At 34.9% G+C, this 26137-nt stretch overlaps 1 protein-coding gene across 2 annotated transcripts in view; it reads left to right on the top strand.

The window, feature by feature from the left end:
- The window catches only part of Cep290 (centrosomal protein 290), an 84166-nt gene that overhangs the window by 32299 nt on the left and 25730 nt on the right, over window positions 1–26137 (top strand). For both annotated transcript variants that reach the window (XM_023716284.1, XM_023716282.1), the window contains exons 25-40: window positions 803–976; window positions 4079–4190; window positions 6639–6844; window positions 7401–7552; window positions 9968–10079; window positions 10873–11328; window positions 12117–12281; window positions 13523–13630; window positions 13957–14091; window positions 15293–15559; window positions 16270–16377; window positions 16997–17196; window positions 19083–19296; window positions 20910–21047; window positions 22788–23009; window positions 23323–23445. In XM_023716284.1, coding sequence (XP_023572052.1) covers window positions 803–976; window positions 4079–4190; window positions 6639–6844; window positions 7401–7552; window positions 9968–10079; window positions 10873–11328; window positions 12117–12281; window positions 13523–13630; window positions 13957–14091; window positions 15293–15559; window positions 16270–16377; window positions 16997–17196; window positions 19083–19296; window positions 20910–21047; window positions 22788–23009; window positions 23323–23445 — 2892 coding nt within the window. The remainder of the gene's footprint in view (window positions 1–802; window positions 977–4078; window positions 4191–6638; window positions 6845–7400; window positions 7553–9967; window positions 10080–10872; window positions 11329–12116; window positions 12282–13522; window positions 13631–13956; window positions 14092–15292; window positions 15560–16269; window positions 16378–16996; window positions 17197–19082; window positions 19297–20909; window positions 21048–22787; window positions 23010–23322; window positions 23446–26137) is intronic.

Raw genomic sequence — 26137 nt, 5'->3', positions numbered from 1 at the left:
TTTTTTTTTTTTTTTTTTTTAAGTATATCTATCTCCTTAAGGATGTACAAGTGAAGTAACATGTTGTGCAGTTAGTTGAAATAATACTCCCCTTTATGGGATTATGTCATATGCTTGGTATATAATTAAGCTTATTTATTTTCCATTATTTTCAGTTCTAGGTATTAACTTTTTCTTTTAATTGAATTTGAATGTGAAACACTTATATTTTCAAAAGATTTCTTTTTAGCATGATCTGAAAGCTAAATGCTGAGGCATCAAGAACTCTGTTGAAATATGAAAACTAGTTTTGTTGGGACATGGACTAAGGAAATGTTTAGATGTAGAAAATGTATTTGCTTTTATTTCATAGTTTTTAAAATAATAATTCTTTTTGAGACTGTTAACAAATGCAGTTGGTGCTTGACGTAGAAAAGGAAAAAGAACTTTGTTTTTTTTTTTTTTTTTTCCTCTTCAACTTGATTGTTCAACCTGAATTTTGTGTGCACAAGTGTATGTGTACCTATTTAGGAGCCAAAGCAAAAAAAGGTGTTTTCAAAGAATGGAAAACAAGATACCGTTTACCTCTATATTTCCTACTCTTCCCCTCCCCAAAATGAAACCAAATTCCCAAAGGTGAAGTAGAATTTTGTCAGAGAAGCTATTACAATGAAATCTGAAAGTCTGAAACAGCCTTACAAGTATAGATATTTAGGAGTATAACTTTTTGGGCCACATTGTTTTGGGACTCTAGTGGCATGACAAGAATCCATGCTTTCTAGAAGAAAAGATACCAGCATAACTCTGTATGTTCTTTCCATAGGAAATGGCCATTTTCAAGATTGCAGCTCTCCAAAAAGTGATAGATAATAGTGTTTCTTTGTCTGAACTAGAACTGGCCAATAAACAATATAATGAACTCACTGCTAAATACAGGGACATCTTGCAAAAAGATAATATGCTTGTTCAAAGAACAAGTAACTTGGAGCACTTAGAGGTAAGTTTGTGTGATACAAGCAGTTTTTATGTAGTTACTTGTGTTTCAGAGGATTTTGCAGATTTTATTAAAACTTGAATTTATGTAAATTTAACAGAGGTAAAATTCATACATACAATTTCATTGTATTTTGTTCTTAAATTGTATTACATAAACAACATATTGTCTTTATAATTGCAGAATGACTTCTGGGTGTTCAACTGGTATGATGTAGTTGAATCAACTGTAGCTCAGCCACACACTTAAAAAAGGATCCTGGAACAGATAGTGCAGTGTAAGCAGGGGGAAGTATCATTAAATGATGTGCTTTCCCTTCACTGCCACTCTTCTCCGTTTCTTAAAGTAGTCACAATCTTTCAAGATAGAATGAGGGGCAAGATACCTCCTACCTCTCAATGTAAGGGTGTCAAAAAATTATGGTTCCTGTTTTTTTTAAAACTATCATAACCTTTAAAGGAAATTTATTGCTGGCTGATTGTCAGTTACTGCAAACTCTACATGTTCAAGGCTCTTGCTGTACTCATTATCTGAGTCCAGTTAGCCAGTTAAGAGACCTACTTTCTCTGCATTTTCCATATAATTCTAAGCATCTCTTACGACCTGTCTGTAATGTCAGTGTCTTCACTTTATTATCGTTACCTTGGTAGCCATTACTCATCGCTATCTCCAGGCTTCACCACTAGAATAGTGAAGTCGCAGCAAGGGTAGAAGTCGTTCCTTTTGTAATTTGTTTCCTACTTAGGTCATCTTATTCTAAGGAATTTCAGGAATTGTTACTCAACTATGAGTATTCTGTATGGTGTTCTCGTTTACCTATGTTCTTTTGTACCTGTTCTTTTTGCCATTTTCATTCTCTAGTTAACATTTTCCTCTTCCAATTTTCTGATTTATTTGCATAGTGAGTCTTTATTCATATTTCAAAGCTTTGCCCAGACATTTATAGAGCAAAGTCATTCCTCTGAGTTACTTTTATATGTTATTCCTACTTCAGCTGTTTGTATCACGTCATACTATATATGTTTGTGTATCTACCTTCCTTCCCAGAGTAAAAGCCTTGCTTACAGTAATAAATGCATTACTGTGTATTTGAAATCTCCCAGTTGGCACATAGTTAGAGCTAATATATGTTGACCTGAAAAAGTGATTGCTGATATAAAGCTACCTTTCCAAGGTCATCAGTAGTGATTAGGAAATTGGTGATATCTTTTAAAAGTAAAGATGCATGAGAATAGAGGTGAGGAAAGTCGTATTTCACAACATAAAGAAAAAAGTGGATGATACGGAAATGTGAACCCTGGATGGAAAGTGAACATTATGTACACACAGTGAGGAAGGAGAGGAGGGAAAGAGAATGGAAAAGAAAAAGAATCCGGCTTGGCAAAAAATGGTGAAAATTGAGCTTTTGCAAATGGGAAGAGCACCAACAGTTAAAAAGGGCTGGAAGGCAGGGGAGGGATAAATGATGAAAAGAGAAAAATTAGCATGTATTACATGCATGAGTCAGCTCCCCACAATAAATGCAATTATTATATGCCTCAAACATGTATTAATAAAAAATTAAAACCAAAGATATTAAACACTGTAAAAATAAATGTGAGTAGTAAAAGAACTGGAAATTTGATAGTAAATGAAAAGAGACATGGATGCAGATTGGAGTGGACAAAGAGGATTTGTTTTATCTTTTCAAAAAATTTAAAAGAGGCCAGTAAAGTTGGGAGGGGAATAAGAAAGAAAATTTAGAGTCACTGGGGAGAGGGTGAAGATTAAAAATCTTTTTAAGCTAAGGTATCTGGAGCAAGACCAAGGGCACCCTGTGAAACATGGTGAAAGGGAGGGGGAAAGTGGTTAAATGATATTTTAAATATCCTTGTGTCTCTTTTCCTCACGTGTTTGTAGTATCTGAACCTAGATATAATTGTGCACTCTACCAGACAATTATATTTCTTTCTTACTCTGCGAACTTCATCATAGTGTCCCCTTTAAGGTTCACTAGTCTGTGCTTATTATTCTTCATAACACTTGCTTCCTGACGTGTACGTAGTGACTTTTCTCTAGTCATTACACTAAAGTATGCCTTTTGAATATTAGTGTTCAAGAAGTTTTGGGTTTGGAGCATTTTGGGTTTCCTAGTTTCAGATTAGGGTTGATGCAATGATGGTCTGTCGTATAGAATGAAAAACTTCCACTCTAAAACAACTTTGGCCCCACGCATGTCAGGTAGAGACATTCTTTCTTCACCTTTACTTTTGCTTCCTCTGCTGAGGTTTTTTGATACTCCAAATCCTTTCATGCTTACATCCTTTTTTCCCTTGCTGATCTCCCAATATTTCAAACCCTTTTTTTGCCTTACAGCATCTAGATTTACCAGCGTGTCAGCTCTTTTCATGGCCATTTTTTGTTAAGAGTGGTTCTTTCTTGTACCTTAGCTTTTAAACCACCTCTTTGGTAGTTAGTACTTTCTTCAAACACATTTTTGTAATTATGCTTCCTTATATTATTTTTTGCCCCAGTACCTTGTTTTTCATTTTTATCTCTAGGTCTTGAAGTTTTTAATGGATATTTTTGTTTATATACACTTGTCTTTAGTCTTTCACACCCTCCCCAGCTGCTGCCATATACACATACCTAGACACTAAATGGAGACGCCTATGAAAGCCCTCCAGGGTTTTGTATCTTTTCACTGTGAACATCCAGCTCCTGTCCCTGATAGCATGTTAAGCTGCTCAGTAGCTGTGTTAAGTAGGGAAGGGAACGCAAGTCTGTGAAGGCAGTAGAGTCTCTGAGTATGCAGACCTCTCTAAATAAGCACACAGTTCACTTTCTCTGTCAGAAGCTAATAGTTTAAGAGCCACATATTAGATATAGGAGATTTTGGTGATCATTTAAAGTTAATATATTACGGGTGTGTGTGTGTGTGTGTGTGTGTGCATGTGCATGCGTGCGCACACGTGTGGGTATGTGTTCTATGTATTGGGGAATTCTGTGTTGTAAAATAGTAGAATGTGAATTTTAGGACATATTGTATAACATTAATGCAGTGGCATTTTTGTGATACTGGTCTGATTTATAGTTTAGTTTACCTGTGATGTGTCTTTTATTCAGTGTGAAAATGCATCCTTAAAAGAACAAATTGAGTCTATAAATAAAGAACTAGAGATTACCAAGGAAAAACTTCACACTATTGAACAAGCCTGGGAACAAGATACTAAATTAAGTAAGTGTTATTAGAATGACTAGAAACTAGTATTTTTCCACTAAAATTATTTTTCTGTGCTAAATGAAAAGGCAGTATTTAATTTAAAAAAATAAACTTTTACTAACAGTTAAACTAATAGACAGTTAATGAATACTACCCTGGACAGATCCTTAGCAAAATCTGGGTTTTAATTCTTAAATTAGATTTGTTCTCAATGAAATCACATATATTAAAATTTTGCAACTAGGTATTAGCTAATTTGAATCATTTACCAATTAAAACTAGTGATAATTTGATTTTAAGCTAGATGTATGTCATTTGATGACTGTAAACGTTAGAGAAAATTTTAAAGAATTACCGCCCATCATTACACAGTTACAGTCACATTTTCTTATACATTCTTACACATTTTATATTCTTTAAATTATGAAAAGCATTAGTTTGTACTGCTTTAATTGGGTAGAAATATTACTGTGCTTTATTTATCATACTTATAAATATTCAAGCAGTGTCCTAATGTTAGAGTGAACATAGTTAAATCGCTAGCTTTCCTTATTTTTGCTGAGGTGTGTAGATCTACATTGAATATGTATTCATATGTATTGAATAGAGATATTCCTGACCTGGAAGGTATTGAAGTATCTGTGACTCTTTTATGGTATTGAAATCTTTGGGCTCTTGCTACAATTTTCCATATCAGTTTTTCAAGTGTTTATCCTGGTTTACAGCATTTTAATAATTTTATCCATAACATTGTGTTTTGTAAATGTCAAAACTCTAATGATCTTCAGTGGTTCTGTTATTAAGTAGGGCTGTTTCATGAAATTGATGATGAGACATTTGGTTTAAAGAGGCTTAACAGTGGTAAGTTTAAGATAAGCTACTTTTAGAAATATAAATTTTAATTGAAGAAGAGATTAAATATAAATTGGCTTCTGTGCAGCCCCTGCAAGAAAACACCATTCACCTAAGATACAGTTAAAAAATGATGGCCAAAAAATATGCTGAATGTTTAAAATAATATTACTTTCAGTGAAAGACACATTTACATTAATCTGCCTCAGAATTCTCTCTTTGAACACTTTATCTTACCACTTTCTAAAGTAGTTATGGAAGTTGTATTTTGTGCTTTTACAAAATGAGATAATGAAGGTTAACGCCCCTGCTGAGTGCTGCCCGATGGACAAGCAGGCTCATAAAAGCCATTCGGATGTGTCCTTGGCCAGTTGTGTACCGGGCCTGCCACCACACAGCTCCTGGCTTTTCCCCAAAGTCCAAATGACCATGATTTTATATCAATGAGGTGGATTTTTTTTAAAAAAATGATTTTGGGCTTCATGCATCTTAGGCAAGTGCTATACCACTGAGTTTCAGCCCCAGCTCTTGAATTATGACTTAAGTTTTCAGAACTCTTCTGAATTTTCTCTTCACCAGCCTTATGTCTTAGATCAAGTATCACTTCAGTCCATTTTCCTTATCAGATGGTTTGTCTGCTACAGACTGTCATGTTTCCTTTTTATTTTTAGAGTTCAGTGTAATATAGAATGAAGGAGACTTGTTTATTTATTTTTAGTGCAGATTTTTCTTTTAGGGTAGTGTATTACTTTGAAAAATTCAGTTAATGAAACTTGAAATTATGAGATTGGAAAAACAGAAAAGGTTACTGTTGGTATTGTAAGACTACATAAAGTAAATTGTGCTTAACTTTGTCATGTATTTGGCCACCCTAAATATATGACTTTTAACAAGTCTTTAAAAAACAAAACAGAATAAAAATTATTTTTTGGTATACTATGCGAAATAAAACTGAGAGGTTTTCTCTCCAACAAATAGATAACTAATGGCGTTTCTATGGGCTGTCTTTTCATGGTAAACTAGAGCTTCCTTTTCTCATAAAAGTTTTATGTCCAAATACAAGCCTTCTGTGTGGAGCAGCTAATATAAGAATATAAAATATTTGCTGTCAGATGTGTTCAAAGGCTGAGAATATCCATAGTTTGAGATCCTGTATCGATAAAATCTCTTGGATATATAGCTTCACAGTTACTTGTTAGTTTGGCTCACTGATATCTTAAAAGTCAAATTGCAGTTAAAGTCACAAAGCAGCATTGCTTTACTTTTTGATTCTCACTTTTTTTTGGTAAAGTGTGTTTCTGTTTTTTGTTTTTTATCAGTGTTGATTTTCTGTATGTGATATTTTTACACTCAGGCCTTCACTTTGCTATTTTAGCCACCCCATGTGCAATACAGTAGTCCATTACTGTTGTCTGATAACAAGTTCTATAGTCACTAAATGGGACAGGCATCAGACTGGTGGGACATAACCAAGCTAAGAATAGACTCCAGGTCTGTTGCAGTCCAGAAAGCTCATTACTTCGTTAATCTTACCTTCTTATGTACAGTATCTAAAATGCTTGAGATATAGTTCCAAAATAATGAGATTGATTTAAATATTATTGTATATAGGAAATGAATCTAAGATGGATAAGGCAAAGAAATCAGTAACCAACAGTGACATTGTTTCTATTTCAAAAAAAATCACGATGTTGGAAATGAAGGAATTAAATGAAAGGCAGCGGGCTGAACATTGTCAAAAAATGTATGAACACTTAAGGACTTCATTAAAGCAAATGGAAGAACGTAATTTTGAATTGGAAACCAAATTTGCTGAGGTTTGATATTAAATTTTTTATCATGCAATTAGATGGTAAAGAATTTATGTAGATATTGTATTGTTAAAGGCTTGTATCGCTAAAGTAGTACATTAATGTAGTACTTGTGTTTTATGTAACAAATGAGATCTATTTTAAAATCTGAATTGTTTAAGAGTGCAGCTTTTTCTGGCATGAATTTTTTCTCATCAGTGTTACATTATTAGTTTCAATGTACAAAAATTGAAACTACTGGCCCTGGTTTAACAAGCATTTTAGTCTGCAACATACTACTTATAAATTACTTTGAGAAGTTTAGAATATCGCTGCATTTTCCATAACTTATTCCTAGTTCTTTCCTTTTTTCTCTATCTGGATTACAGAAAAGTAAATAGGAGTATAATACTCTAAAAGCTGAATTATAAGAAGCCTCATCCAAAACTGATGCATCTTGAGAGAGAGCTCAGTGGTACAGCAGAGCCCCCGCCCCAGAGTTCCTTTCTCAGTGTGTGCGTGCACACACACCCAGAGCCCACAAACCTCATATATTTAAACATGTTTGATTACTTTTTCTTAGCTTACCAAGATCAGCTTGGATGCACAGAAGGTGGAGCAAGCATTAAGAGATGAACTGGCCCACAGTGTGAGCAAGGCAGTAAGTGACGCTGATAGGCACCGGATTCTAGAATTAGAGAAGACTGAAGTGCAACTGAAAGGTGAAGTGTCAAAGTAAGTGTTCTCTTACTTGTCTCTAAGAAACGTTCAGCTGAGCAGGGTGACATACACATGCATTCCCTCCACTCTGGGAGGCTGAGGCAGGAAGATTGCAAATTTGAATGCTTGTCTCAAGATTTTAAAAAACAGGAATGAACATATAGCTCAGGGCAAAGGCTTGGGGATCAGCCTTCAGTACCATTAAACAATTAAAAACAATTCTTAGTGGCAAATGATCCTGATTTCTTTTTATAAAAAAAAGCATTAATAATACTAACAATGTTTTTTTCAAAATGGTTAAATAGTGACATTGAAGACAAAATTATCTTAAAAATGAGCATGTTTTGGAATACATGAACACTACTAAAGAAAGCACTGGATTTGGAATTGAGACCCTGTGAGGGCCACTTCTTCCTTATACTGATTTTTTTTTAGGGAAAGTAGAAGATGGAAAAGGAATGCTCATCACTTTAAAAAGGACAGAACAGGGGCTGGGGAGATGGCTCAGTGGAATAAGTGCTTCCCTGGCAAGCGCAAGGACCTGAGTTCAATCCCTGGTTTTGCCAAAAAAAAAAAAAAAAAAAAATTAAAAACAAAACAAAAAGGACAGAACAGTCTAAGCAACTACTTTGAAAATAACAGTATGCAATTTATTAACCATTGTTAATCTCCTATTATCATGTTTGAAATTCTGTAGCATTGTTTTGGCTTTTTTTGAAATAAAATTTTTAAAAAATCATAAAAAGGAAAGTTAAATCATTATGCTTTAAAAAAGAAATAATAGTACCTCTCCTACCTTTCATAAAAATATGAAAAAGTGAGAGCTTTATATTATCTGCCGTGCACTAGACACTGCACAAGCATTAAACATAATAATACAATCATACTTAGTGACCCTCGGGAAATGTTTTCACCCTGGGAAATGTGCTAATTAGAGCACAAGATATGTGTCAAGGATTAAGTACTATGATCCAGGTATGATGGCGCACGCTGGTAGTCCCAGCAGTGAGTAGGCCGAGGAAGGAAGATGGCTTAGTCAGAGGCCAGACTGGGCCACATAGTGAGTTCGAGACCAGCCTATACCACATAGTAAGACAGTGTCTCAAAAAAGAAGAAAAGAGTAAATGCTGTATGCCAAGTAGATCTCATGTACTTGCTTTTGTAATTAGGTGCTACTTCAGGAGAAAACTATGGGCAGCACCGAGTTAATCTGTCAAGTACAGAGGATAAGTAAAAATACTTAATATGGCTTCTTCATACAGTTATATAGTCACTCCTTTAGAGCCTTAAGTCCTCTGTGGATCATCAGTATTTGCCAGCCCTTTTCATTATGAGGGAATCTTTATTCCATTCTTCCTGCGTCCTTGTGGCCCTTACCTTTTAGAATGGCTATTTTTTTTTTTTTTATTAGTACACATTTTCTGTACATAATGAATGCATTCATTCGGGTAATTGACACATCTGAATTCCTTATACCCCTCCATTTCTTGGTCCCCTTCTTATTTGCAAAAGCTCTGTTGAACTGTTTTCTGGCACTATATTTTGTAATTAAACAGATGTATATTTTGTTTCTTTTCATATTTTTGATCATTTATAAATTAAAAGCCTTTAAATATATATTAACCCATTCAAGTTGTAACCCACTTTAGAATTTTAGATTTCTTTATCTTTAAATCATGCATTGGTATCATATAACCCAGACTTACTTACTTACATTCCCTTCCTTCCTTCCTTCCTTCCTTCCTTCCTTCCTTCCTTCCTTCCTTCCTTTCTTTCTTTTTTGTATTTTAGGGAAGGGTCTGTAGGATATTCAGGGTCTCACTACTAGATTGGACTCGTAGTGATGCCGCCTGTTTACAACCTCCTCAGAGCTGTGATTACAGGTGTGCGCCACCATGCCCAGTCTCAATTACTGTCTCAGCGTGCCATGGGGGCAGGGCCAGTATGGCAGGCCCAGGGATCAAACCCCCAGCCCCTGCTCCTGCTTGCAGGCGCTTTATCCTGCTGAGCTATTTGGCTAGCCCTTAACCCAGACATTCTTATCTTCACCATTTTTGAAATAAGTATCTTATGAAAAAAGTATAGGATCAAGGTCCATTGGTCATGTACAGTTGTAAGTACTATATATTAAATATAGTTGGAGAAATTCTTTACATATAACTCAACATTTAATAGAATGTCATATTATGTATCATAAATTTCAAGGGGGAGGGATCTTGCAATGGAGGGTTTGTATAACATATTGTTAACATCTTATGGAACTAAGTTTTATACAACCAGTTCAGGAAATTCCTGAATCCTGTGTAATTTATACAAAGAAAAGATGTTAGAAACTTATGACTTTCCAGAAAAGAGTCTATAAATGTGGAAATTTGGTTTTTACTTTAAAAATGTACTTAATTATAACTGAAATACCTCATTGCTTCCTAGACTGAGAGAGATTTCTGATATTGCCAAAAGACAAGTTGAAATTCTGAGTGCACAACAACAGTCCAGAGAGAAGGAGGTAGAATCACTCAGAATGCAGCTGGTGGACTATCAGGTATTGGTTTTCTATACAGAGGAATTTTTACGTAGAATCTACTGATTTTTTAAATTCACAGAATATATTGCTATAATATTAGTTTTAGTCAGAAGTTATGCTGACCAAAGGCTGTCATTCTTCTAAGTTGGATTTAAAAGTTCCGTAATTTAAAATACCAATTATAATCCAGAAAAATAGTTAATACCTTCAGATGCATCATGCTGGCTGATGCTGAAATACTAAGTAAGAGTAGTTAGTATTCTTTAACAAGAATGTTCTATCATATCTATGTATAGTTTTTCAAGTATTATCACATATAATTTTGGAGGATTAAGATTATGTATATAATTTTATATCCTATTGTATCAATGTTATGGTTTACATGTAGAAATTGTTTTAAATAATATTTCAATGGGGGGCCTGGCCTTAGCTCAGTTGTTTAAGTGGCTGCTTCCACAAAGCTGTCAGCCTCAGGTTGCTGTAGTTTGATCCCCACAACACTCCAGCCAGCCAAACCACCCCTGAGGGCATTCCGAGCAAAAAAAAAAAAATAATAATAATAATAATAATAATAATATTTCAATGATTAGTTAAATTTTATGAATATTTGATTTTGACTGCTTCTTATATTGGTAATTTATAAACACAGATTCTTGTAGGATTTCATGTTCTATATGGTTTTAAAATTGAGGTATTTAAAAAAAAAATTTTTATTTTTTTTAAATTGAGTTTAGTAAGTTGTGATTTAAACTCCACACATTCCTTGGGAAAAATTTGAAATTTAATATAAATATATGCTTTTCAATATTAGGCACAATCTGATGAAAAGGCACTAATTGCCAAGTTGCACCAACACGTTGTCTCTCTTCAAATTAGTGAGACTACTGCTCTTGGAAAGTTGGAGTCAGTGACATCTAAGCTACAAAAGGCAGAAGCCTGCAATTTGCGCTTGGAGCAGAAACTTGATGAAAAAGAGCAGACTCTCTATTATGCTCGCTTAGAGGGAAGAAACAGAGCAAAACATCTGCGCCAAACAATTCAGTCTCTGCGCAGACAGTTTAGTGGGGCTTTGCCCTTGGCACAGCAGGAGAAGTTCTCTAAAACAATGATTCAGTTGCAAAATGACAAACTGAAGATAATGCAAGAAATGAAAAATTCTCAGCAAGAACACAGAAATATGGAGAACAGAACACTGGAGTTGGAATTAAAATTAAAGGGTCTAGAAGAGTTAATAAGCACTTTGAAGGATGCCAGGGGAGCCCAGAAGGTAAAAATTGATTTGAAGTTTACTACTTTTATAGTTACACAATAATTTTAAAGCTATTGTATGTGCCTGTATGAAAAATGCTTGATCTGTAGCCCAAAGTACAGTTATAGTTCATTATTTTAGATTTTACCTTCCAGATTTTGTCTGTTTGGATGTCTGTGATTTATAAAAATAAAATGAGTTTCTGAAAAATTTCAGTAAAAGAGATTGCATGTTAATAAGAAAATTGAAAGAGAGAGCTCAAGGGCCTGAGTTCAATTGCTGGGTCCGCCCCCCAAAAAAGAAAACTGAAGATGTGTATTAAATACTGGTTATAATTATTCTTATATATGTTAATGGTTATTTGTTGATTTTTAGTCTTTGTAACCACTACCAGTTTAAAATATATATACAAGTTGTAGGCCGAGTATGGTTTAGTTTTTATCCTCATGTGGAAGAAATTAAATGGAAAATAATCTTGCAACTGAATTCTGCTCACTGCACTCAAAATATTTGGATGTATATATGACAAGTTTATAGTAAGCACTCAATAAATAAATGATGGTGAATGAAAAAATGAAAGGGAACATTAGAGATGCTCTTTTCAATGAATAAATATTTCATTATAGTATGCCACATATTCTCAGAATGGACACCCTAAATAAACTTTGTCATGCAATTAGAGCAAGGTAACTTGGTGGTTATCTACTATACAGTGCCCATTAATTTTAATTAAAATCATTCTGATCAATGGGGAGATATATACTTATATAACATTTACATTTATATATTTAATTTGTAAATCTTAGGTAATCAGTTGGCATACGAAAATAGAAGATCTTCGTCTTCAAGAGCTTAAACTAAATCGAGAATTAGTCAAAGATAAAGAAGAAATAAAATATTTGAATAATATCATATCTGAATATGAGCATACAATCAGCAATCTAGAGGAAGAAATTGTTCAACAGAACAAGGTTTCACTTTATATTTTGGGTTTTTTTGGTTTTTGCAAAGATTTTAAACATAAGAACTTTGCGTGAGTAACTGTATTCTAATTGACTGTAGCACTAATTATTAATAGGTTAAAAAAAACTTGCTTTTCACTTTGTGTATTACTCTAAAACTCATTTATTTATTTGTAAAACAGTAGTCATAAAATTAAGAGTAATACTTAGTTAACTTACCTGGAAGGTTAACTTTCATTTGACCCTTCAAATATATATGAGTCAGTTATTTGACTCTTCACAATTCTAAGTTTTTCTGTCTTTTACTGATGGAGTGGAATTGATTCTGGTCGGGCTGGGGAGATAGCTTAGAGGTATAAGCCCCTACCTGGTAAGTGCAAGGACCCAAGTTTGATTCTGGGCCCCTCATCCCTTGCCAGCACTGGATGCCCAGGGTGTGCTGCGCCAGCCCCATCAGCACCAGCACTTGAGAGGTTGAGAAGGGCGATCACTGCAAGTTTGAGACTGGTCTGGGGACTGCAGAAGTGAACATGAGGCCAGCGTGAAATGAGTAGTGAGACACTGTCTCAAAAAAAGAAAATAAAAGAATCCATTCTGGAATGTAAATACAGTGCAGGATTGGGAGGCAAATTTAATTCGTCAGCCCTTTACTAGTCTTAGAGATTGTGTTGTTCCCTCTACTTCAGTTTTTTAAATCCTAGATACCTGTGGAACGTACACTTCTGTTGCCTTAAGATCTTAGCTCAAATATCTTCTGTCAGTTACTATGGAATCACATTCTCTAAATAGGGATTACTTACCTTCATTTTTTTCTGTAGTCTTTGTCATTCTGTCATTTATTTGTTTGTTAATGACTTTCCCTTTCTCATTAGAGTATAATTCCATAGTGACAGGGATATGATTTTATTGATTGCTATGTTTACATTGTTCAGAATAGCGTCTGGCACATAGCCTTATGTCATTAGTTGTAGTTTGATGGACAGATGGATGTATAGTTAGATTAATAAATTGCAATCCTGCCATCACATCTGGCAAGCTCTTTGGTGTTAGTCAAGTTAATTTATTATCTGAATTTGTATCTTTTTTCAAAAAATAAATATGATGGTGACCTCAAAGGGTTGCTATGAGGATTATATGAAAAATATAGGTGAAATGCCAGCTGTCTACCTGAATTATTGTGTGTGTGTGGGGTGTGTGTGTGTGTTGTGTGTGTGTGTGTGTGTGTGTTTGACAAAATTGTCCTTGTTCAGTTTCATGAGGAACGACAAATGGCCTGGGATCAAAGAGAAGTTGAGCTGGAACGGCAGCTAGATATTTTTGACCATCAACAAAATGAAATAATACATGCAGCACAAAAGGTATGAGAGACTGATCCTTTTAGCTGTTACATAACATGGCTTAGAGTATTAGCTGACAGATATTTTCTAAATCAGATGTAATTTTAATTGATTATACTTTATATTCTTATATTTAAAATATAAATGAGGGGCTGAGGAGATAGCTCAGTGGCATAAATGCCTGCCTGGCATGGGCAAGGTCCTGAGTTTGATCCCTGTTACCATAAAAAAAAATTAAACATTAAATATGAGGTTTAACATATGTCTGTTACACATTTGTATAATTTACTATTCTTTAGTCTCAATGCTTCAACTGGTGTTTTTTATAACATGATATTTATTAATAGTTTGAGGAGGCTACAGGATCAATGCCAGACCCTAGTCTACCCCTTCCCAATCAACTGGAGATAGCTCTAAGGAAACTCAAGGAGAATGTTCGAATCATCTTAGAAACACAGGCAACTTGCAAGTCACTAGAAGAGGTAATCAGAAGAATTTATAGTTTTGATCACTGTATTATTGGGTATGTCCTGGGGATTTTTAAAGTAATATTTATTGATGATAAGCGTAAGATGATGAATCTGTTGCAAATTCTGTCTCTTTATGTTCTCATGTAATCATTCTAATAGCCAACAGCAAATACAGAGTTTGAACTCAATATTCATTTAATCTCTACTTTTACTTTTAAGCACACTGATCAGTAAATACAAGCATTAGTGGAAAAATTTTTTTAAAGTATTTGTAGCTTTATGTGTAACATAGTACCTCCCTTATTTTATGATCTTTTCATCCTTACATTTTATTTATTGTATACCTGTGAATCAGTTCTACTACATTCCTATTCTTTTTTTTTTTTTTTTTTGGAACCAGGGATTAAACTCAGGCCCTTGCACTTACCAGGAAGCACTTATTCTACTGAGCTATCTCCCTGGCCGCTACATTCCTGTTCTGACTTGGGAAAGTGAAGATAAACTAGAAATTATCTATTTAATCTAGATATTAAATTTCATTAATATATGATCAAATCAGTAGTGTAAGAAAATGATATAAATTGAATATTTTCATTTTCAACTGAGCATATTATCTATAAATTAATTTAGAAAAATATTTTCAGATAAAGTTATACATTTTTAATCAATTCAGGAGAGTTTCTTCAGTAGTTGTCAGATTTGTCATTTATATGAATTGTCACTGAGTTGCTTGAGTTAAATATTTGCCTTAATAGCAGTGAAGAGTAAACATATATTTTCTGCTTTGTTTTAATGAATTGCAGCCTTTGTCTGTAGTTATAATTTGACTTTAGCTAATAAAGTTCTAGGTTTATGCTTGGTAAACTTTTTATGGATTTGTCTTCTTAGTTTTCTGAGAGTCTTGATTCATTACATTTATCTTCTAAATTTAGTATAAGTGCTCATTTCTGACTCTATTTGTAGGTTCCTAATAAAGAGCCCCAGTTATATTTTATTTTTATCCTAACAAGGAAATTTTGATACACATGTGTGTATCAAAATCTTACAGATGAAATATGCATGCAAAAACCTGTTACATAAAAAAATCTAATCTTACTGTCAGATAGTGATTAAAGTACATGAAAAGTAAAATTCCCTTTAGTTTATATCTAATTAAAATTCAGATGAAATAGCTTAAAGAAAGACACTTTCATAATTTGTTATTTAACTGCAGAAACTGAAAGAAAAAGAATCTGCCTTACGATTAGCAGAGCAAAATATTCTTTCAAGAGACAGAGTAATCAATGAACTGAGACTTCGATTGCCTGCCACAACAGAACGAGAAAAACTTATAGCTGAACTGGGCAGAAAGGAGGCGGAACCAGCATCTGACCATGCGATGAAAATTGCGCACCAAACCATTGCAAACATGCAGGCACGGTTAAATCAAAAGGAAGAAGTATTAAAGAAATACCAACATCTTCTAGAAAAGGCCAGACAGGTAGTTCAGATTTTGTTACACTGTTTCTTTTTCTTTTTTTTTTTTTTTTTTTATACTCAAATGCCAAATCTGACTCTGTCTTAAAGTAGTTTTAATTTCTTTCTTTTTTTTTTTTTTTTTTTTTTTTTTTTTTTGTGGAGCCAGGGATTGAACTCAAGCTCTTGAGCTTGCCAGGCAAGCACTTACTCAAGTGAGCTATCTCCCCAGCCCCTTTAAAGTAGTTTTATTTCTTGCTTCCATATGATTCTGCTTAGAAACTGTTATTTTCACATGATTGGATTACAGACCTGTCAGTAAAATTGGCAGTTTGTATATGTGTGTGCATATCTTGTGGACTAACCAAACCAGGAATAGCTGTCGTAATGGAACCTTAAGATCTTAACGAATATCAATTCATAAGTAAGGATGGAGGCAGTGACTAGCGTGAGATCTACCACACTAGCAGTCATTGAAAATCAGATCAGATTTGCTAGAACTAGAGAAGGGGAAGGACCCTAACATTTAAAAAGTTTCTAAAAACAAGTTAAAAGGTTGAGGTTGCAAACATGAAAATGCATTAAGGGAGATGTCTAAATATATACATGTAGATAATGTTCATTTGCTGTCTCAGGGGTTATGGAATACTAAGAATAATAAAATGTTTAAGTTCTTCAGAGTGTAGTTTATTTGAATCACAAGTCAAATTACAGTTTTGATTTTTGGTAAAACAGGAGCAAAGAGAAATTGTTAAGAAACACGAGGAAGATATTCATATTCTTCATCATAAATTAGAGCTCCAGGCCGACAGTTCACTCAATAAATTCAAACAGGCAGCTTGGGTAAGTGTGTAGATTTTTGTTTTATTTTTTATTGATTTTTTAAAAATCCCATCTTACAAAATTTATGTCTTGTCATTTTCAAAGTAGAAGTTATCCTACTTTTTATTGCCCAAATAATCTGAAACGCAGCTCGGTTCGTGCCTTTTTTAAACCTAAACCTTTCAGTAAATTACCATTGCTCACAAAACCTTTTTCTTCACCTTTAGCCATGTATGCAGTTGTCTGTGGTCTAATATCAGTCTTTCTTTCCAAACTGTACTCATTATGAACTTACAAATAAACTTATAAACTCTTACTTGCCCCTTTAAAGTATTCTGTTCTCTGAGTGTAGCATGACCTGTCCTTCATCCCTTCACACGGAACGTTAGGATCCTTGAGCCTGATCTCACTCGTGTAGTGAGCATTTACTGGGGCGCACTACATATAGACACTTCGCTGACTACTAGGAATGGAAAAGGGCAGTCTTCATTTCTTATCTTTGTAAAGCCTTCATTACCTATTAAATTATTAAAGTTTAGCTTTGGTATTTTGCTCACTTGAGTCAGATTAAAATTATGGAATAAGCAGTGGCATTGAATTATATATGTCTGTGGCTGACAAATATGTTCATATTTCATAGGATTTAATAAAGCAGTCTCCTACTCCAGTTCCTACCAACAAGCACTTTATTCGTCTAGCTGAGATGGAACAGACAGTTGCGGAACAAGATGACTCTCTCTCTACACTACTGAGCAAACTGAAGAAAGTATCACAGGAGCTAGAGAGACAGAAGGAGATCACAGAATTAAAAATCAAAGAATTTGAGAGTCTCAAGTTACGGTAAGGCTTAGAAATAAACTTAAAAATAGGCACATGGCCCTTATGTAATTAAGACACTGAAGTTTAAGGGCAAGAAACTTTTGCTCTGCCAGATTTTGATGTATATTGTCTCATTTTATTCTTTTATTCGTATGGTACATCATTTTCCCCATTTCTCAGATAGAAATGAGAGGAGGTAGGAATGCCACAGCTTGAAACTGGTCAGTCTGACTCAAAAGCCGATACGATTCTCCTCAGAATTTGTAGATTTTAGTATGTTTGAATGTCAGCTTCATCCTTTGGCAGTAGTAGTACTTAACCCTGGCTCATTCAGAGTGGCAAATTACGGCTTCATGGACCTGTATACGAGAGTCCCCTGAAAAGTATAAAATTGCATAAAGGACAGCATTTTTCTTGTATACATAGGGTGTGTGGCACAAAATAGAGGCTCAGTAAATGACTGCCACATGAAGTAATTTATTAACTACACTGAGAGTATTCACAGCATTTTCTGTATTAGACATTTTAAACTTTTATTGCAAATTTATCACAACATAGATTTTAAACCCAATATAGGTTTATAGTTACACATTTTCTAATCATTATGAAACTATCTTTCTCATTTTTATATTTCAAAAAAAATGAGAAAGTCGATGTCCTTAATGTAAAATTCCATCCCAATCTCTATTATACCTTCTCATTTTCTCACATATAAAGATGCCTCTGACAAAATTAACATGCATTTGTTAATTATTTAAGTGATTGCCATTTTTTTCTTAAATGAAATTTAGCAATGGCACATGGTGTGTTTTCAATCTATTTTTCTTATTATGTTAAATCTTTTGTGGGAGCCAGCCAAATAGCTCAGCAGATTAAAGCGCCTGCAAGCATGCTCGGGGCAGGGGTTGGATCCCCTGGCTTGCCTTGCCAGCCCCGCCCCCAGGGCGCGCTGAGATGACAATTGAGACTGAGCGTGGTGGCACACAGGCTTGTAATCCCAGCTCTTGGGAGGCTGTAAACAGGCGGATCACTATGAATTAAACTAGTAGTGAGACCCTGAACACCCTGTAGACCCTTCCCTAAAATACCAAAAATAAAAACAAAAACAACTTTTGTATAAGACACTTTTTTTTTTTCTTCCGGAACTGGGGATTGAACTCCTGCCCTTGCACTTGGCAGGGAAGTGCTTATTCGTTGAGCCATCTCTCCAGCCCCATGACACTTTATTTTTGATAAAGTGAGTTCACGTCATGTTTTGGAGTACTTACCCTTTAAATTCCTGAGTGTACAAGTTTTGTCTATGTTGTAACCCAAAAATGAGGCAGGCTTGAAAAGAAAAGAAGCGCTTTATTTTAGCAGGTACACAGCAGCAGACATCCCGGCAAGTCGCTGAGGTGCGCGCCAGGAGGATGAGGGGAGTAGGTATTTAAGTCAAGAAACCACAAAAGCTGACGTCAGGGGTTCATCTAGGGGCTACAGTTGAAAAATTACCTGTTTCTAATGAACAATAACAGGTGCAGTGGTGGGTACAGTTTGTAGCTGGGAACGAGGGCAAGAACAGGGCATTGGGCCGGAACTAGATTCAGGTGTGCACAAAGGTCAGCATGAGAAAGGCCCAACTGCAGGTTCTCAAGTAGAGAATGGGGCACAGTGGAAAGTTACAGCATTTAGAATGGCGCATACAGAACAAGATGGCGGCGCATATGTCAGGTTATAACAGTTAATAAAGTTACAGTGGAAGCATATGGAATTACAAAACTTGAATCAATTTCCCAGGTTATAACAGTCTAGAATGTTTCTGCTACATGAACTATTTCAAATGGCCACTTTATGACTTTATAAAATGTTTATCCTAAGTTTTAATTGCAGTAACCAATCAGTTAAATGCATATATTTGTTTATATCAGGCTCCAAGAAAACCATGCAGGTGAAGTGAAAAAAATGAAAACAGAAGTAGAAGATTTAAGGTGCCTTCTGGCCCAGTCACAGAAGGAGTCAGAGAATTTAAAGTCTGAACTTCAGGCTCAAAAAGAAGCCAACTCAAGAGCTCCAACAACTACAATGAGAAATTTAGTAGATCGGCTAAAGAGCCAGTTAGCCTTGAAAGAGAAACAGCAAAAAGTAAGTATGGAACATTATTGACATGTACTAAAAATGGTAGAGAGAATTTGTAAATGGGTTAGATGTGGTAGCCTAAGTTTTTGTCATGGTAAAAACTTCACACTTCATCTCATGACAGATACTTCAAGACAATTCTTTGTGTGTGTGTGTGTATGTGTGTATTTTAGGGAAGGGTCTACAGGGTGTTCAGGGTCTCACTACAGGACTGGACTTGTAGTGATCCGCCTATTTACAGCTTCCCAAGAGCTGGGATTGATTACAGGCACGCGCAACCATGCCCAGTCTCAATTGCCATCTCAGTGTGCCCTGGGGGGCGGGGCTGGCACAGCAGGCCCAGGGATGGAGCCCCCGGCCCCTGCGCCTGCTTACAGGCACTTTAATCCACAGAGCTATCTGGCCGGCCCCTCAAGATAATTATTAAGTAGACTTTTTCATTGTTTTTAAATCGTGGGTATAATTTACTTTACCTTTTTGTATGTTGTCATCAACAATTTACAGGTTATTTTGTCCCTTTCGTTCACTCACTTTTTCTGTCATTAATCAGAGATTTGATATTCTCAAACTGCTGCAAAGTTGCTGCTGGTTTTGTTAGCTCAGAAATGTAGTGGCAGCCTTTCCTGCCCGTTTTTTCTTTCTTTGCCTACCTAAATTAATTTAACGTTGAAGTACTAAGTGAATAGTTTATAAGGGTATAAACTTGGATATTTGAAAACAAAATGCCTGACTTTTGTAATACAAATTCCTTGATTTCATGTTGTTCTCTCAAATTATTGAGATTTGAACTCTCACATATAATTGGGAAAGAATTGAGGATAATTACTAAAGGAAATTGATTTCAAAAAGTAGGGTTTTTTTGTGAATTATATTTTAGTGTAAAGATGCTATTTTAGGAGAATAGTAGAAAAAATAAAATGTGTTTATTTCTTTTATATTGCTCAAATAAAATACCACGGGTTTTTTTTTTTTTTTTTTTTTTTTTGAGGGGGGGATGATGTCTGTTATTTATGTATGTATATATGTATATATGTATGTATTTTTTTATTTTCTACCAAGGATCAAACAAAGGACTTTGCGCTTGCCAGATAGGTGCTTGTGCTGCTGAGCTATCTCCCTGGCCCTACTTTTTACCATTTTAAATTTATTTAGATTTATGCTTATTAGTTGGCCTAACTAGAAGAATTTTAGAAGAACAGTTTTAGTTATAGCATCTTTCTGGTTGTATCAGTTTAAGATTTTATAGAGGAAAGAATTTTTTGCTTTTGATTTTTTTCACATTATTTTATTCATTTTTATTAGTACATGTATACAGTAAATAACGTTTCCATTCTTATGGGGAGTTGATACATTTATAGAACACATCTTCATTCCTTTTTTTCAGCCCCTTTCCTTCCCTCCCTACCCATTCTACTTGCTTTTTCACTATTCAGGGAGTACTTTATTAGTCTTTGTAATCAAACCCATGTAGAAAAGACCTTACATATTTAGTGCAGAGCATTACCCTGGTACAAATGGAAAGAAATAAATTTACCAATATGGCTGTTAATTTTTCACAACTCAGCAAGGTAAACTGGCTTGTTTTCTTTTAAAAAACATGTGCATGTTTTAATTTTCAGGCGCTGAGTCGAGCACTTTTGGAACTCCGGGCAGAAATGACAGCAGCAGCAGAAGAACATATTATTTCTGTAACTTCTCAGAAAGAGGCAAATCTCAATGTTCAACAGATTGTGGACAGACATACGAGAGAGTTGAAAGTAAGTATCAGCACATACATTAATACAACAAAATTCCCAGAAGTTCCTATTTGAAGAAAATCCACTTTAACTTATAGTAATTTGGTCCCTGAGTAGGGAATTTATAAATTAATTATCAGTGGATAGATGCATACATGCATGTATTTCTTTAACAATACCAACTGTATGATTCTCATGTATTGGTTATTGAGTGGATTAGGAAAGGATTTAGAACAGTTTTAATATTTACAGCAAAATTGAGAGGGCGATACAGAGACTTCTCAGCCAGCCCCCCGCCCTGCTTAGTTTTATCAGTATCCACTAGAGGGTGTCTGTAATTTATTACAGTTAACATACTTACAATGAAATCTCAGAATTACCCCTAATTCAGGTTTACATTTCACTTCCCTCTTGGTGCTGTGTATTTTTTGTGTTTAGACAAATGTATAATAATAGGCATCATTGCTACATAGCATTGTAACATAAAGATTATTTTCATGCCCCCCAAAACCTTCTCTACCATCCTGTCCCCCTCCCCCACCTCCACCAACCCTTGGGAACCACTGATATTTTTACTTTTTGTATAATTTTGCCTTCTCCAATATGGTTAAATAGGTGCAATCATATAATACATAAACTTTGTAGGTTGACTTTTACTTAGTGTAATGTATTTCTTTTCAGCCCTGAATGTATTCCATTGCCTAAATATATCACATGTTCTATACATGCTCACTTTCTGAGGGACATCTTGGTTGTATCTAAGCCTTGGTTATTGTGAATTAAGCAACTTTTACCTCTGCATTAATAAATGAAATGTGTAGATGTTTCTTTTGCTTTATTTATCCATATAAATAGAAATGGACCCTTGTTATATCTTTTTAATTCTAAAATACCATCTTGTTTTAATTCTTACCATTCAAGTCTTTTGTTTCACATGATTTTCTGGCTTACCTATGTTTTCCTTTAACAAATAATAATTTATTAGTATTATTATTAATAGTGTTACTATTAGTAGCTGGCCTGTAGTAATTTATGTGAATGCATCACAGGCCAAACAGTGCTGTTTCCATCACTGTCATTATATAAGACAGCTAAAAATGTCTTCCTAGTGGCATATGTGTGTGTGTGTGTGTGTGTGTGTGTGTGTGTGTGTGTGTAGTGTAGCAGCATTGCCATGTATACTGATAGGTATTTATTTCTCCACTTAGGCACAATGAACCATTTATTTTATTCATAAAATCTTGTTTCTGTGTTTTTTGTTTGTTTGTTTGTTTTTTAGGCAAGGCTCTACAGGGTGTCCAGGGTCTTACTCCTAGATTGGACTTGTAGTGATTCGCCTGTTTACAGCCTCCCAAGTGCTGGGATTACAGGCATGCACCACCACGCCCAGTCTCAGTCACCCTCTCAGTGCACCCCAGGGGTGGGGATCAAACCCTGGCCCCTGCGCCTGCTTGCACGTGCTTTCATCCACTGAGCTATTCTTTTGGCCTTTCTGTATATGTTGTTGGTCACTGTTTCGGATTGTTTTTGTTTTTCTTAAAGTAGTGGGTTTACTTGGCATGAATATGAGAAAAAAAAAAAAATATATATATATATAGTAATATAGAGAATACAGAGAGAGTGAGAGGAAAAGAGAGATAGAGTGTGAGGATTTTTGTCTTGTGCACTGTTGTTGTTTTTTTTAAGAAGTATTAATGATATAACTTTTGTTTTTGTCATTGATGATGCAAATTCATAAATAAGTCCTTTCTTTCTTATTAGTCACAAATTGAAGATTTAAATGAAAACCTTTTAAAATTGAAGGAAGCTCTTAAAACAAGTAAAAACAAAGAAAGCTCACTAACGGATAATTTGAATGATTTAAATAATGAACTACAAAAAAAACAAAGAGCCTATAATAAAATACTTCGAGAGAAAGATGGAATTGATCAAGAGAATGATGAACTCAAAAGGCAAATTAAAAGACTAACTAGTGGGTTACAGGTAATCTTATATTTAATTCCAATAGACTATAATATATTAAGTAGTTCTTTTTTCCACTTCTTAATTTTATGTGTAGTATTTGCTAAAAATGGCCTTCAAATTATTTTGATAAACATAACTAATTCCTTTAGTGATTTTTATTATATGTGCAGCTCTAGAGTAGTATATTTTCTAAAATACAGAAACAACTGCCATAATACACTTATGTGGTATAGAAAATATGGTGCATAATGGGTTTAAAAATTTCTATAATTGGAACATTTAGTATATTTTTTGATATTTATTTATGGAATATAAATTTCCATTTTTTCAGAGCAAACCTCTGATAGATAATAAACAGAGTTTAATTGAGGAACTTCAAAAGAAAGTTAAAAAACTGGAAAGCCAACTGGAAAGAAAGATGGATGAAGTAGACGTAAAACCTCTGAAAGAAAAGGTATGTAATAAAGCCAATTGAATAAAACATATAAAATAGTGACAGATTAAATTAATTGTGTAGTTAACAAACACATACTATCCTGTAGTAATCTGAGGACCTAGACATGCTAAAAGTTGTACTGGATAAGCAGAGAAGTCTAAGAAAAGCTTCTTTCCTTTAGTAATTCACGTTGTACTTAAGGAGGCACCATTGACGTAACCCATGCTTGAAAGTCACTATACCATCTACGTAGCATCTTTGTGAGGGTACGGGAGACCCAGGACTCTTCACGTCTTACATGTCTAGCTATATATTGGTGCTTTGGGCCCTTGTGGACAAAGGTGAACAGTTTAAGATACCTGCTTTGAATCAGATGTGCTCTTTTTGTCTTTCAGTAGATTGGGCTGTTATTTCAGATAAAATGCTTTGGAATCTAGAACATTCACTAATACTGAATAACAAATCCAATTAGCAGGCTATTCTGTAATATAGGTTGCTTAAGTTTTCCTCACAGATTTACTAATAAACTACTTTGTAGTAAAAATGAGTGATAAGAATCAACTCAGAAACTAAAGTTAACTGAAATGCTTAAATTTAATTTAATATGAATAATAAACTGGTGATATTTTGTTAGTAAATTGAAAATAGCAAAAGTTACATGGGAAATTTTGGATTTGTAGTAATCTTTGTCCCTAAAAGAACTCACTATGGAAATGCTATTATTAGAATTATTTTTTAGCAGTAATGACATGTATTTATACCTTTGCAAAGTTAGTATCACATGACAAGGTTGCCTAGTGACTAATAGCCAACATAAGCCATGCAGGATGCTTTTCTTAGGGCTGACATAGCGTGACTGCTTCAGTCACTGAAGCCTAGACCAGCTTTCACACATTTGACCCAATCCAGCTTCAGCAGCTCCCAGTATATCTCCTTTTTTGTTTCGTTGTGGAAACGATAGGTGTTCCATTGCAGTTGGAGAAGCTGTGTTTGGAGAACTCTTTAGAAGAGCTTCTCTTACTTGATACCAGTCCAAAGATTTTTGGTACCTGCATACAACAACTTAACCAGTACTCTATGACAATAGTGAGTTACCAGTACAGCTGGCAGTTGTTAGAAGTTCTTAGTGATTTGAACCTTTTACAGCTGGCATATTATTACAGCATTACTTTTCACATCTTGTGGTTATAATATTTTGCTGGATGATTAAGATCAAGTTAAGATGAGACGTGTAGAAATAAAATTGTAACCTTTGCTATGTAACAAGGTAAGGTAAATCTCAGGATTTACTTTGGATCCATGTACGGACGGCACCTCTTAGATCTTCGGTCAGTGTCAGTCGTCTGGCTGAGACACAGCCATTGCTTGATCAAGTTGCTTTCTGTGAAAGCTTGAGAGATTTTTAGGAAAATTTTGTATTATACAGTTTACCCAGAAAATATTCAGTATCTATTAAATAATTTCAGTAACAATGTATTTCATTAATAGAGTAGTATACTCCAAGAAATATTTTCCCTATGAAAAGTCATAGCATCAGTGCCAATTTGATGAAAATGATTGCATTTGCAAACAGCACTACAACGTACTTTTTGTCCACAGCTCTGTTAATATCTTAGTTAGCTTTCCCATGACGGGAAAAATCCTGACATATTCAACTGAAATTTTATGTGACTTGTGGTTTCAGAGGAGTCAGTTAACGGTCTTGGGCTTCTAGGCCAGTGTGGCTTGGAGGACAATGTAGTGAGGTAAAGCTGATCAACCCAGGCCCTGGCAGTTGAGAGTGAGGAGGGGCCAGGGAGGGACGTACTCTGTCCAGAAGCACGTCTGCAGGGACCCACCTCTTCCAACAGGACCACAGTTCTCAACAACATAGAAGCTGTGAATGTACAAATGTGAGTCCGCCAATGAGTATAGTGTCCCAAATCCAGTCACCTTCTGAAAGCTACCTCCAAACACGTTAGACTTTTGGGGGACTTTATTTTTGTGGTACTAGACATTAAACCTACAGCCTTCTTACTAAGCTACTTCGCCATCCTATTTTTATTTTTCTGAGGCAGGGTCACAATAAGTCACCAAGTTTACTAGTCTGGGCTTAAATTTATAATCCTCCTGCTGAATTATGTAGGCTTTCTTTGGCTCTATTATCAAAATTCTAGCAAGCTCTGATACCACTATATCAGCTGATTTAAAGATTACTTGCTGTCCACGTTTTTCCAGTGTCTCGTTTCACCATATATACTTACTATCTGTATTTTGCTCCTTGCCCTGTCCAATCAACCAACATAAACTATATTGTACTATTCACAATGATACAGTTTTTCATCAGGTTTATTCCTGCTTCTAGTCCTGTTGCCTAGAATAGTATCTCATGTGGTTAGCATTATCTACTATAAATATATGCTGAGTGGGTTAAGGAATGTGCATTGAAGACTTGATGAGTTGTGAGGATAGGAGAGTGTCATAGGCCAACAAAATTCGATCCGTTTTTATATATAAAATTCTTTGTTAGGAGCTTACTGTAGTCATGATCATCTATACCAGGATCTTCCTTTTAAGGCTTTGTAAAGGTACTTACGTTAGTCACGTTCACCCAGAATTTTATCTGTCAGGTGGCACATTGAAGCCTATTTAGACTAAAGGTCATTTTTGCTAATGGCTAAAGATTCTAAAAGTTGCATAGCAAAATGAGTCTGTTTAGATATTGTCTTAG

This window comes from Octodon degus, unplaced genomic scaffold (assembly GCF_000260255.1).
Source record: "Octodon degus isolate 3935 unplaced genomic scaffold, OctDeg1.0 scaffold00004, whole genome shotgun sequence".
In the NCBI taxonomy this organism is placed as follows: domain Eukaryota; kingdom Metazoa; phylum Chordata; class Mammalia; order Rodentia; family Octodontidae; genus Octodon; species Octodon degus.
This window is presented reverse-complemented; position numbering and strand designations above follow the sequence as displayed.